Raw genomic sequence first — 15264 nt, 5'->3', positions numbered from 1 at the left:
CCTGCCCTGTGTCCTGTCATACAAACACAGAAAATGCATGTGTGCATCGTGTACATGCACACATGCACACACACACATTTACACACACATTTTGAAATTCAAACAAGATAGTCCAAATAACACAGAAATATTCTCTATCCTAAGCAAAGAATATGTCTCTGCTCTGCAATCAATGAGAATCCACACAAATTTTTATTCATAAAATACCTGATTATCATGAATAGAATTTCCCCCTTGAACTCAACAGTGATGAATTTTCTGAGGCGTGTGCCTAAAAAGAGCTAGCTCTCATTAGAAAGTATCTTCTCATTGATTCATTCGGTGGCAGAAGGCTAATATGGGTCACCTAAAATCCACCTTGACACAATTCTTTCCACCTTCGCATCTCTGTACATCTTTCAAAATGCCACAATGATTGCAAATGACAAGGTAACATAACAAGACACCAGTTACCAACGGAAATTTCTACAAAATCAACTCATAGTTGTGTTTAAGTCACAATTTGGGAAGCTGAATTCATGACAATTGCTGATCCTGTTTTTGTTTTCAAAATGCCTTCTTATCAGCTGCTGAATTGGCATCATCCCAGGCACCATCTCATTGCTAATGTAGTTCTTCTCACTAAGACAGAGAAATGCATATTGTATCTGCCAGGTAGGACAGTCAGATTTTTTTCCCTCCTCATCAAAACATAATAATCTTTGATAATTGGGTATCAAATGCTACTGATTTGATTTTATGCTTTTCTTCTACTCCTAATTTACCTCAGTATGCAAATCCATTGTTTAATAGCATGAGATACAATTTTGCATGAGTGCCTGCATAGAGACAGAATAATAAATCAATGTGAGATAAACACTGAAGAGACTACAGATCCCATTCAACTGATAAACTGAGTCAGGTAGTTGGATTGATAACACAGGAAATACTGTGAAGAAACTGCAATTGCTAATTCATTTACGCATACATTTACTCAACAATTTTTTTCATTGACTCTTCTGAGACAGGCACTATTCAAGATGCAGAAATATAGCTGGGAATAAAACAGAGGTCCCTGGTCTCATGGAGCTTATATATTAGTGGAGTAAGGTCAACAAAAAGAGTAAACAAATGAATAATGCATTTAGGTATAAAGAACATAAAATGCAGAAATGTTAAAGAGAGGAAAAAGTTCTGAGTAAAGTAGTGTTACTTAAACTTTCTTCCTGTGAGCACATGAGTTTGTTCTGCCCTTACGACCATTTTGCTTCTGTCCTTTTCAATTGGAACTCTCATTCTGCAGATCAATGTTGTCCATCTTCATAAATAACATCTCAGCTCAGGTGTCACCTCCTAAAATATAACTCTACCTTACCCTTCTAGCTACATTTTTATCCAATCTTTCATTCTGTTTAATTTTCTTTTATAGAATTCATCACAACTTGCTGCTCACATATTTATCGCTAAATACCTTTTTTGATGGTGGCTTATATGTTTCCTTCACTAAGTACAAGCTTCTGGAGGTCAAGTCTATGTCTGGCTTATTCACTCCTTCAACCTCCATTTCCCACCTAGAGCAATAAGAGATGCTCACTCAGTAGCTGACTGGGTAGATAGATGGGGAAATTAATTAAATGTTCAGCAATTCACTTCACTACCATGGCTTTGTTTCATTAAATGTGTATTAGAACCACCAGTATTTTCCCAAGCTTCCTTTTGGAACCCTACACTGATGTTCTAATATTAGGTCGTCAAAATGTAAAACTGCATTCAGCTATTAGCCTTATGAAAATTCTTAGTATGTCATGTCTGCTCTGTTACCTCCCAGCCCATGCACTGGGTCATTTCTCTGAATTAAACCTATTAAAGTAGTAAGGGCATGGGCTTTGAAGTCAAACAGGCTTGAATTCTATTCCCAGCTTTGATGCTTACGGTTGTTCTGCTTTAAACAAGTTACTGAATTTGTCTAAGCCTCAGTTTCCTCTTCTTAAAAAATGGGAAGCTATCAGTATTTACCAGATTGGATTATTTGGGGATTAGAAGATATAATGTATGCAGAGTACATGATATACAGCCTGTACCCAATTAGTTTTGACTATTATGATTATCTTGGTAACTACAGTTAATAAACTATAACAACAATTATTTGTTGGGTACCTGTGTGCCATCTAAATCCATCTTTACATGGGTTGTATTATTTATTTAATTTTGACCATATTCCTGTAAGTTAAATATTATAATTTTCAGTTTAAAGTTGTTAGGTAACTTTTTAAAAAGCCACAATACCTATAGAAACAAACTACAGAACTTGGCTCTTACGTACCATCCTATCCTACCTCTTCCATCTTGTATTACATATATTCCTCTCCTACTAACCGCCAAGTTTTGAGTCTCAAGTTTTGAATGGCTCATCTGTCTTTCTGTATCCCCAGCACCTGGCAGAGTGTGGTACCTAAAGATTTACTGCCACCATTCCCTCTTGCCAAATATCATCCCACACGAATCAGGATGGGAAACATCAGAAGAGGTCAAAGTTAGATACATATAGCAATCTTAATAGCAGCAATTAATCTTCACAAACAACTGAATATGTGCCAGGCACTTTACAGAAGACTTTACAAGTATTTGTCTGCTTAATCCCCCCAGTAATCCTATAAAGTGGGTACTATAAAGCCCTATATTCCTTATGAGAGAGCAGAAGCTCAGAAAGATGGAGCATAGCTGGTTAGTCACAGAGGAAGGCCTTGAAACAAGACTGTCAGATTCCAAAGCCATGCTCCAAGCATGCCAGAAGAAGCTATGCTCTTTATCCTGGTCTTTTCAGTATTTTCCCTTAGTTGTCAGCATGCTACAGCTGCTAAAATATAAAGTCCTAATTATTTTCTCTATTATTGCTACTGAGAACAATTGAACACAGAATTAGAATCTTCCTCCAAGGATTTATGACTATTTAGCATTTTGTTACCTTTTATTCTGTCCATAAGAGTACAGATAATGAGCCACTTCTCACAAGGAAAATAGCTGGAGCATTCCACAATATGGTGACTGTGATTTCACTCATTAACCTATTATAGTGCTTTGGCTTGCTTTATCTGTGACCTCCAGAATAAAGAGGTAGAAATGTGCTAGAAATCCTCCCTCACCACCCATTTAGTAAATCAAGCAATTAAACTTTTACCAAAAGTCTTTTAACCAAAAAAATCTGGAGGTGATTCCAGAGGTCGGTAATGTTTTACCTCCTTCCTTTTTTTTTTCTCCCCATGGAGAAGACTGACATAAATCTCTGTGAAATAAATCTTTTTTAACTTCTTCCAGAAAATAAATATACATTTTCTTCCATGGACTCTGAGGTCTTCTGCAATAGTCCAGTAGACAAACATACTTGTCCAGTTGTCTGAAATTTAGAGGTGTGGCTAATGGCTCAGTCCTCTTTCTGCTTTCCCTTCCAGGACGAGAGTATTGGTGCTAGAGTCAGGGACAAGAATCTCAATGAGAGAGTATTTTAAATCCTGGACATGAAAGTGTACAGGTTACTTGGGTCATTCCTTCCTGGATTATCAAGTAAGAATTGACCTTCTTCAATCCATCAGGAAAGCCTGTGACAGAGTGACTTGCAGGCATCCTTCACAGTCTCTGGGGACCACGGCAGCCATTTGCCTCCTCACTGCACTAAAGTTTTACATCTCTGGCTAACTAAACTGAGACTTAATCGAATCTTACAGTGGTTGCTTTTCCCTAGTCTGTAACCCTCTTGAAACTCCACACTATGGATGTACAATTCCAAAGTAGAAGAGAATTTCAAAATCCCTATACACAAAGTTACAAACTGTAGTGCATGCTGCTTTTCCTTGAATGTGGGTATTCAGAAAAGTGAAACAAAAATAACTTTCTGCACTTAAACAGATGCAAAGTAGAGAGCCCTTCAAGAATAAAGGATGAAAGGAGGAGATGACATTAAATTATACCTGAGGAACATACTCCATGTCCTGTATGTATGGGAATAGTTATGCCAAAAACAATGCACAGCTCCCTATTGTGGAGTCCTGCTTGAGACTGAGAGAAGCATACTCATCTGTTTAGGAATGGTGCCTGTGACAATCTCTCTAGAGGGGAGGTGAATGACTCTTAGAAGTTCTTTTCGGGAGCCTTGGAAATTTAGGCTCTCCATTCTTTTCCTTCCATCAACGTTTTCAGTACCAGCTTTCTCCAAGAGTCTTTTGCACCCATCTACCTGGACAGAATGCTCTTTCAGTCTCTTGGAAGGTGACTGAGATCATGGTCTTTGAGTTCAAGACCGAGCCTGGAAACTCACTAGAAAGTTACTTACTTTCCCAAAGCCTGAGTTTCCTCAACTATAAAATGACACTGATGGTAGCCCGCTTCACAAGATTGTTTAATATAAATAATTCAGGGCCTGACATACAGAAAGTACTCAATAGAAAAGGCAACCCTCCTACACTGTTGATAGGAATGTAAACTGGTGCAGCCACTATGGAAAACAGTATAGACATTCCTCAAAAAACTAAAACTAGAGTTGCTATATGAGCTAGCAATCTCACTTGTACGCATACATCCAGACATAACTATAATTCAAAAAGATACGTGTACCCCTATGTTCACAGCAGCACTATTTATAATAGTCAAGACACGGAAGCAACCTAAATGTGCATCAACAGATGAATGGATACAGAATATGATATATATATATGTAAAAATATATATATATACACATACATACATACATATATAATGGAATACTATTCAGCCATAAAAAGGAATGAAATAACCCCATTTGCAGCAACATGGATTGACCTAGAGATTATCATACTAAGTGAAGTAAGTCAGAAAGAGAAAGACAAATGCCATATGATATCACTTATATGTAGAATCTAAAATATGACACAAATGAACTTAACTAGAAAACAGAAACTGACTCACAGACATAGAGAACAGATTTGTGGTTGACAAGGGGGGAGGGATGGATTGGGAGTTTCGGATTAGCCGGTGCAAACTATTATATACAGAATGGATAAACAACAAGGTCCTAGTGTATAGTACAGGGAACTATATTCAATATCTTGTAATAAACCCTAATGGGAAGGAATATGAAAGAGAATATATATGTATGTATAACTGGATCACTTTGTTATACAGCATAAATTAACACAACATTGTAAATCAATTATCCTTTAATAAAATAAATTTTTAAAAATAAATTTGTATGATGAACAACAATAAAAGGAAGTACCCAATAAATTTTACTATTATCACCACCACTACTACTACTTCAACTATCTCAATTAAATATGTGTTCATATATATTTGCTTTGAACAGGTCTTTGTGTAATTAAAACTATCATGAGTGAACTCACTGCAAAAGCAATCTGGTCTAACTCTACATTTTCCTGTTTGCTAACAAGCAAGTTGCCAGCAAAAGCTACCAAAAAAGTCACTGATTTCATGAAATCAGGCTGAAACAAAAGATACACCAAATATGATTGGAGAAAACTTTATCTTTAAACATTGTGAGGATAACTGGCATTGATTCACGTTTGATTTAATGGAATCACTTCTGTTTTCTTCATTTTTAATATAAAACAAACAGAAAAAATGTTGCAAATATGTGTGTGTGTGTGTATATAGAACATACATATACACATAAATACACATCTGTAAATGGGTATATATGTTTATATCTATAAATAGTAACATATACATATGCACATAAGCATATATACAACAGCAACAATTTTAATCATCCACTGGGAAATACTTTTCTTAAAATAAAATAAATTAAAATAAAATGAAACGAGACAAAACAAAATAAAGATCTGCTTTCTTTCATGCTGCTAGCATTCTCGTCACCCAGAGGATTCGCTCCTAGTGAAATCAGGAATACGCAAGTGCCACTTCTGACTGCACTATGTGTAGCCATGCTGTATACAGATACATTCACAAGCCAATGGATGGCATGGCCTCAGGGGTTTCGGGGCTTCTTCTCTTTGCAGACAAGGCCCACTTCAATGATACCTTGTACTCATTCTTTGGACTTGTGATATAAGACACATATCTTTATTGGGAGGGCAGCTGGTATCTTCCCTGCTTCCAAACCCCTGGAATCTCTGACCACGCATCGTTTCCACCACATTCCTTGTACATCTTTGGTTTCGGTTCTGCCACATTCAGCCCTCATTTGACTGAAATCAATGGACATGAGGACAACTAGGGACCCATCTAACTGGTAGCAAAGAAAACTCACTGATTACAGGAATGTGATGTGTCAGCAATAGTTGAGAAAAAGAAGTCAGGAAGATTTTCTTTTCCTCTTTAAATGTTATCTAAAAATCCAGCAAAAATATAGCAACAAAAAGAGCCCTGGATTATTTCTCAGGACTCCTAAATTCTGGGAAACGTCTGAAGAATGGTGTGATTCTGATTCTGTTATTTTCAATTTGGATTTGACTTATTTGCTGAGGTCAGTCAGACTGCAATGACTGCAAGTAACCAAATGACTCCAACAGCAGCAGGAAAAATAACAAGCCCTGGATGAAGAGGCAGAGGTTAGGACTCTGCTCTGTGCTTTGCCATCAATTGTCTGTGTGATGTCTGGCACAATCACTTCCCTCCCTGAGCCTCCTTCTTCTTTTCTATAATAATGAAGAAGGTTAACTTGAAGATGACAGAAATCACTTCTAAAAACATTCACTTTTCATCAAAATAATTACATTTTATAGGGAAAAATAATGGACAAGAAATTCTTTTAAAAATTAATGACAGCTCTCTAAGGAGGATGTACGTGTCTTTTCCCACATAGGCGGAGGTAGATGAAGGTGATTTTTCCTGCTTAGAAAACTGAGAAATCTAGAGCACAGGGTCTCACACTCTGACCAGATGGACTGTTCTTCTTAATAAAATATCTGTTGTTCTGCTTGACAAAATACATTCACTCAATATCTCTATGAAAATGAATTAAACCAATTAGGAAATCCAAGTAAAAAAAATTGATATATTAATGTTTAATAGACTACATTTCAGTGTGAGATGGCTACTCAGTTATTCACTTGCCTAATACCCTGTGGTAAACCTTTAGGAATAGAGGAAGAAGATAAAATTAATAAACCTTGCCTGTCTAAATTCATTACAGGCTAACATTATCCTTTGCCATTTTCCCAATGACAGAACATACATAGCAGGAGGTGGTTGAATTGCCTTCTGCTTCCTGCTGAATCTTTCTTTAAGAATGTGAACCTTTAATCAGAAGTGACATGTTTCTGACCTAATGTTACATATTGGAGGTGTACAGACACATGAAGTCAAGGGCTCCCCACTTCACACCGAAAGACAAACAGCTATTTTTTAGATGGATCAGCTATTAGCAGAAGAGTAAGAAAATCACTCCTTTCATAAGAACTGCCCTAATAACCAGCATCAGTACATCTCCTGAGCCATTTATTTAACCAGGGACACCAAAAGTTACAATCGCACAAATACAAGATCACAAATTGTGTTGCAAAGTGCTTTGCCTGTTTGTCACTAAAATATTAAGTAAAATTGAAATAGTAGTCCTGCATTTTATAGCAATAACTACATCTTTCAGCTTATATCAAAACCACAAACCATATCCTATACTGGATAAAGAAATATATCCCATGACTTCCTAGGTGGCACAGTGGCTAAAAATCTGCCTGCCAGTGCAGGGAACATGGGTTTGATCCCTGCTCCGGGAAGATCCCACATGCCGCGGAGCAACTGAGCCCGTGTGTCACAACTATTGAGGCTGTGTGCCACAACTACTGAAGCCCACGTACCTAGAGCCCGTGCTCTGCAACAAGAGAAGCCAACTTGATGAGGAACCTGCACACCACAATGAAGAGTAACCCCTGCTCGCTGCAACTAGAGAAAGCCCGTGTGCAGCAACGAAGACCCAACACAGCAAATAAATAAATTAGTTAAAAAAAAGAAATAATATCCAAAATATGTCTTAAAATGGTTAAATAATGATGGTGAGCAGAGTTTTACTGACATGTCAAGCATGTTTATGGTACACTTATTGTTAAAGAAAAAATAAGATCACAAAATTGTATGTATAATGTGAATCTGTGTTTATGAGAAAATACCTACATGGTTTTTAACTAGAAAAATAACTAGAAGAGTATAAAGCAAGTATGATTATTAAGTCTGGATGACATGATTAGGGTAGCTTTATTTTGATAACTATATTTTCTAAATGTTTAATAATAATTATGTAAAATCTCATAGCAGGGAATGTTTTTTGTTTTAATTGTTTTTGTAGAAGTTTTAATTATGTGGTAACATGCTTATGATATAATGTTAATGACAGCATAAATAATATGTAGTCTAATTGGGATTCAGATTCTAAATTTTAATAAAAAATATACATTTTTACATTCACAAAAAGATGCCATGAGTTGATAATTCAGGTTTTCTTGTATATCTGAATGCAATGATTTTGTTTTTGCTTTCTTAATTAATCAGAAAATTTTTTTCAAGAAGATAACTATAATTGCCAAAGCACTGAAATATTATGTTAAATACTGCTGTATGCATAATGAGGTGGGAGTCCTAAAAATATGTACATCATAGATTAGCAAAATCACAGGTATTGAGATTTTTGGAACTAGAATAAACTTTCGAAATCACTTAAATCAATAGTTATAAGAATCACTAAATGTAAGATTAGAATGCATGCAGATCTCATGATTCCCTGATCTGTGTAATTATTCATTAGCTTTCTGAATTCTAACAAATATCTCCTATATTAAATAAATAACAGTCTAAATTATCCCTATGTAACATTCTTTATTATATCAGGTCAACACCAGATTAAACCTGATCTTTACTTGTTAGTGCTTTATTTGGATTCATCAGCAGAAATCCTATATTTTCTATGCCATTTTTCCTTGAAGTGCTCTGAAAATGATTTGATTGGGTCAATTTTATTTTGGAATAAAATACAGTTAATCTGTTTGGAGTATTTGCTTTATAAATTGCTAGGAATTCTTCTGCCTAGTCAATGAAAAGTCCGTTGCCACCACTTCTATACCTGGGATAATCCCAAGAAAATACTCTTCCCCACCTCCAGCCATATCTCCCAACAGAAATATCTAAATAGTATCATAAAAGAAAGGAGGTATTTTATTATATGATCACATTGGTATAACTGAGTTACCAACTAGCCAAGAGTGAAGGTAAGAATCTATTATATTTAAGGATTTTATTACTCTTTAGTCACAAACTATAAACTTAGACTTGAAAAATAACATTATTCATCACTTTTCTTAATTACTCCTGTAGATCTTTAAACAAGGCTGAGAAAAGAGATGCATGATAAGACATGATGAGGATAAAAGGAAAGGCCTGGTTTAAGAGAAACTATACAATGCTTGATTAAATGAAAATTACTGAGTGTGTGCTACAAACAAGGCGCTGGGTTTGGGGCTACAGGGCAACTCCTAAAGGCTGTCATGGCCACTTAAGTCTCAAGCTAGGTATCTAGTTTCCTTACTCTTCATCTCAGGCTGCCAGTGCAATGGCTGCAGATAACTGGCTCCACCGTAGGTTTGTGTCATCAAAACTGTTTGACAATCCTCTTAGGATTTTAGTAGTCCCCTTTTTGAGTTTAGACATGCATGACCTAGACCTTTCCCATTCTCTTCAATGGACTTGCTGACTCCTGCTCTTCTTGTTCTTTTTCTTCTAGACAAAGGAGTGTCTTCATAGAATCATGAAAAGATACCTGGGGTAAAATTATACAATATAAAACTACTTCCTTGATATCTAAAGTTTTCCCTGTTTCAGCCTTCTGTTTATTTATCAAATATCCCCACTATCCATTTGTTTATCAACTATTAAGTAACACTGCACACTTATTACCTACCAATTACCATGTTCCTCCAAATACATCATTTCAATTTCCAGTCTGATGTCAGATTATAAAATTTTTTACATTCATTGATCTCATTTGGTTCAGAATATGACTGGGTTGCTGAAATGACATTATCTAATTTATCCCCGCCTTTCTTATACATGAGGAAATTAAAACTTGATGAAGATGCTTAAGGTTCAACAAGAGGTCAGTGACAAAAGTCCAAACTAAAATACAAGTTGTATTATCATAATATTTTGTTAAGGAAGTTGGTGGCATTGCCCAATTGTGCCCACTTATCTCTTTGCACAGCATCAGAACTATGTGCTTCTGACATGATCATCAAGCTGAAGAGTAATGGAATAACTGAGAGGACTCTGCAAATCCATGATTTTGGCAATGCGGAAACAAAAACCCAACCAGAATGAAAACTGTTACAACCTAGCCTATAACAACAATGCCTACAACATTTCCTGTATTTCTAAATCTCAGTCTCCATTTTCTGAACTTTTCAAGTTCATTTTCTGAACTACCTTAATGCAAATCTGTCGATAAACTGAGCTCTATCCTTAAAACGCATGGTATTCAAACACACTGTTTCAGCATGAGTGGACTCAGAGCTCTTGCTGTAGAGTCAGAAGCAATGAGCACAGCCTTGCAGGAGGATGACTGCACAAGGAGGTTATCCAAGCTGTAAGTGTAGAGCTGTGAGCATTCTTCCCTGGGTTATGGCTCAGCCTGGTTGTCTGCAGTCATAGATCCCACCCACTGAGTATACATCCTCTGAGATGACATGACCTCATTTTCAGATGCAGCTACTAAAAGTACATGTCACCTGTAGGTAATTTTCTACCTCTAAGGGATCAGAAATACCATTCTTTGGCTGCAGAATTTTAAATCTTTTTTTAAAAAAGTATAAAATTTGATATATTTTTTTCTTATTAGTAATGTATATATGGCAATCCCAATCTCCCAATTCATCCCACCCCAACCCTTTCCCCCCTTGCGTCCATATGTTTGTTCTCTACATCTGTGTCTCTATTTCTGCCTTGCAAACTGGTTGATCTGTACCATTTTTGTATATTCCGCATATAGGTGTTAATATACAAAATTTGTTTTTCTCTTTCTGACTTACTTCACTCTGTATGACGCAGACTTTTAAATCTTGAATGCTATTTCCTAGATAATAGAACCAGAGATTCCTGCGCCATTTTTTCTTTTCCAAATTCTATCATGGAAATTTTCAAACATTCAGAAAAGTTGAAAGAACAGCACAACAAACACCTATATATCCACCATAAAATTCAACAAGCATTAATATTTTGCATACTACTTTGTCTTTAATATGTTCTAATACCTAAAAACTTCATTAAAAACTCTACAGAATAGGCTTACTCAGATCCTTCGAATGACTTCCCCTCCAGCCCCCTCATCCCCGCCAATTTTTGCACATCTCAATGGCATTTACGTCCATAAAGGATTTAAGTCCATAAAGGATTTTGCCTTGAACATGCATGACATTTGGCCCAGAGGCCTTGTTCTACCCAATTTCTTGGTCACTGTCTTATATTTAAAGCCTTCCTTGTCCCAGATCTCTATGTCTAGGTCTTCATGGTTGCCTTTCAGTTCTCCTTATTCCAACGAATGCACCTTGCCCTTACCAACTTCTTTACAATGATCTTGTCTGTGCCTCAGGATTCCACATAGCAAAAATCATCCCTTAGTAAGCTGGGACTTGTGTGAATCTCAGAACCTAAAGATGCACCTTCCTCAGATGACTCAGTCCCGCTGTTCTCTAGGGAGTTATTCTATCAATCCAGAACAACGTCTGTATCTATGGATCTAATGGAAGGGGTTTCCATCTCACTTCTCTTTACCTTCTTTTTTTCCTTACATGCTCTCAGGTGATTTCTACTATTCTTTATTTCTGTTTGCCAGTACCTAAGGAATAGGACAGAATAATAATGAAGGGCAACACCTTTGTACTCAAACTACTATGCCTTCCTGTGCAGTAGCTGCATTACTTGGTATACAAGTTCCTTAGTATCTTCATGTCAGATGGAAAAACAACCAAACAAGCAAATCAGTAGTGACCACTTTGTAGTCAGTATTAAATAATATAAGCCATGTTCTAATACAGTGACAAGTACAGGCTAAGTCTTTTAATGAATACCCACTACTAATATTAATACTATTACTATTCTAAATGCTGTGTCATTGCAGCCACTAGTGAACACAGACACAAGATAAATTTCTTACTAGACTGTCAGCAATAGAGGATGACTGGGTCGGGGGTGAGTAAGTAGGAGGAGGGACTAGGTAGATCTGAATCAATCCAACATTTTAATTGAATTCCTTTTACTTATTTGCTGCAAATAAACCTTCTGCTGTTGAGAAGGGATATCTGGCCTGCATTAAGTTTCAGCCATGAAATAAATTGTTCTATTTATCAGTAAAAACTGGAATGGGACATTTATAAACTTCCTGAAAAACCTCTTATCAATTTAAAATTCAGAATTAACTACACAACTAATAGAACAAACACAATCCACGAGCCTTCTTCTTCCAGAAGTGTGAATTTTATGCATGTTATACGTTCAGGAACCTGCATATGTTGTCAACAGCCCTTGTTGTAAGTGGGGCTGAGAGAGTGATGATTTACAGTAAAGATGTCCAGTTGGTCTTAAATGATAAGAATGAACAGCCACCATCCTTTTTTGTCTGATTATTGGCTTAGTGATTTTAAAAAGCCATATTTATCATCTATATTGGCCCTCTCTTAGGGAATCGTCTATATTAGCCCTCTCTTTCCTTGCTCAATTTCAAAGACATTCTGATTGTTGATTTTTTCCCACCCATCCAACTTTGCATATGTGCATTCAGAATTCATTGACAATCTTTACTGAGCTTATTTACAGCGTCGGGGCTTTTTCAGTGCTGGGTATAGCAAAGAGAACATAATTGGTTCTCTGCTCTAAATGTGGGTACCACCAAAAAAAAAAAAAAAGGAAAACAAAGTAATGTTTACACAATTGCTGTGAAGATTTGATGGGCAAAATGCATCCAGCACTGGGTGTGATGCTTAGCCAAAAATTGCCACTTTCCAGATCTCTCCCCGCTCATGCCCTGCTAAATGAATAACTTATTAGTTCTATGCCTCTCTCTGCCTTCTTCAGGATTCTGACTTCTCTCTGTGTTAAACTCTTAAAAGGTGTAAGCACAACCTCTTTTCATTCCTCCACTGCCCATGTGGTCACTATCTCCTTAAGGTCTTTCTGATACCATATGTTTGTAGTTGATTTTAAGTAATAAGTTAAGTACAATGTACCTGCTAAAATAATTCTTTCCACAAGTGCTTTCAAATGCCACCACTTTCTTGGAGTCTTTGCAGACACTGCCAGTCAACTTATTTTATCTTTCCACTGTTTCTCTTTTCGCCTAAGACCCATATGTGAGCAGTATCTGTATCCAATTCATCTCTTTACCTCCAGTGGCTGACACAGTACAAACATGCTCTCTCTTTGCCTCACTCTCTTTCTCCCTTGATAAACAAATGCCATTTTCTCTACAAACAGGTAGAGAAGCTGGCTTACAAGGATTTAAGACAATGCACCAGTCAGCAACGCTGAACACAGCAGATAACGAAAATGAGATACAACAGATAAGAAAAATGTGGGAGTGAGAGGCATCCCAGGGTAATGGTTAAAAGCTCTGGCTCTGAACTTGGAACAGAACTCAGATTCCATCTTCATCTCCTACTTTCTCTGTGATCTTAGACCAGTTATACCAGCCTTCATTTGAAATAAAGATCTCTACAGTTTTAACTTATGAGGTTGTAAGTTACTATAACTGTAATAATGCATGGAGTATACTCACTCAATGTCTGACCCCTAACAAGTGTTCAATAAATGAATAATAATACTGTTATCATCATTATTATGATTAAGTCACCACATGTTTATGTAAAACAGAATATATCAGAGACAATTGAACATTTCAGAATACAGAATTTCTTCCCCAAAAATGCAGAAGACATTGCAATATTTTCACAGTAAGAAAGGTATCTTTTTTCTTCATCTTTTTTACAGGGAACCATCTAATACAAAATTAAAAGAAGAAACTGTCATATTTTACAATTCACCCTCCAAAGAGCAGAGCATCACAATTCTTTTCCGATAGAAAGGTACATTTAATAGTGTAAATCCATTATTAATAAACCTGACATGATGGCTTTATTTATTTGCAAGTCTGATTGCTCCTTGGAGCTGAGAGGGCACAAAAAGCTCTCCTGTCCTCAGTGGACCAGACCAGTTCATAGAGCGTGGGAATCATTTATGAAACAGAACATCTGCCACATTCAAACAGGTATTTGGCACTCATAATTTTTTTCCACTTTAAAGAAATCCCGTGTCTAAGCTATTTTGATATCGTTTATCTCTACTCCTTAAAGAAAGCAGCTTTAGGATCAGCAGCTGATATTGGAAGATAATTCAGAAAAACTTAGGCTTAGCTGGGGTTAAGTCCCTTTGTAAACATGCTACCCTAAGCTTTCAGATGTCTACTGAATAGGAGGTTTAACTGCTTATCAGCAGAATTAAAGGAGGAGTAAGGAAAACAGCACAATATTCCACTCCAATAAAAAGCAGTAACTATTGTGTTCAGCGAAAGTTCAATTTTGAAATGGACGCTACAGACCTGAGGCCGTAAAGGACCGTCCCATCTGGATGCAGGCGGATCATGCGGTTCTTGACGGTCACTCCGTGCACAAACGACTTCTTATCATTCAGGAAGTAGGTATCCGGCACCCAGAGCTGGTCTGCCACTCTATTGTCCAGAGTCAGGTTTAAAGGTATTACATTATAGGACAGCCTCTTATCTCTCCAAGCTTGCTGGAAGTACATTGTCAAGGTATAATCCTGTGAAATTGAGAAGATAAAAGAAAAAAATGGTTATTTTGTACCTAAATGGACTTGAGAGATAGGGAAACACTTCAGCATTCACAAGAGAATATACACAACCAAGTACCATAAACATATATTATTCTCATATAGGCAAATATATTAATTTACAAAGCCCGTTGTTACTGAGCTAACTCTATGTGTCAGACACCACGGTAAACACAGAAGTGAAGAGAGCATATCCTTGTGAAATTTATTATACATTATTCAGGAAGAAAGATGGTAAAGAATAATTATTTAACAATTAATTTGTCTTGCTTCAAGTGGAGTACCCATGATTGCTTTAGGTGGAACATAAATACAATTGTAAAATGTGGTTAATTTATTACAATAGTAATTATAACAGTTTATAAATGAGAATCTCAATCTGTCTAATCAAGGTGAGCTTCCTAGTGGAGGTTACTTTTATACTGAACCTTATATAGCTTCCCGCCTATCTGA

At 36.5% G+C, this 15264-nt stretch overlaps 1 protein-coding gene across 3 annotated transcripts in view; it reads right to left on the bottom strand.

Moving 5' to 3' along the window:
- GABRB2 (gamma-aminobutyric acid type A receptor subunit beta2) overlaps positions 1 to 15264 on the bottom strand; it is a 246355-nt gene that overhangs the window by 138128 nt on the left and 92963 nt on the right. For all 3 annotated transcript variants that reach the window (XM_057747527.1, XM_057747516.1, XM_057747538.1), the window contains exon 4: positions 14561 to 14781. In XM_057747527.1, the coding sequence (XP_057603510.1) occupies positions 14561 to 14781 (221 nt within the window). The remainder of the gene's footprint in view (positions 1 to 14560; positions 14782 to 15264) is intronic.

The sequence above is a fragment of the Hippopotamus amphibius genome, chromosome 1 (genome assembly GCF_030028045.1).
Source record: "Hippopotamus amphibius kiboko isolate mHipAmp2 chromosome 1, mHipAmp2.hap2, whole genome shotgun sequence".
In the NCBI taxonomy this organism is placed as follows: domain Eukaryota; kingdom Metazoa; phylum Chordata; class Mammalia; order Artiodactyla; family Hippopotamidae; genus Hippopotamus; species Hippopotamus amphibius.
Note: the sequence above shows the minus strand (reverse complement) of the source record. Positions and strands in the feature narration are given on the sequence as shown.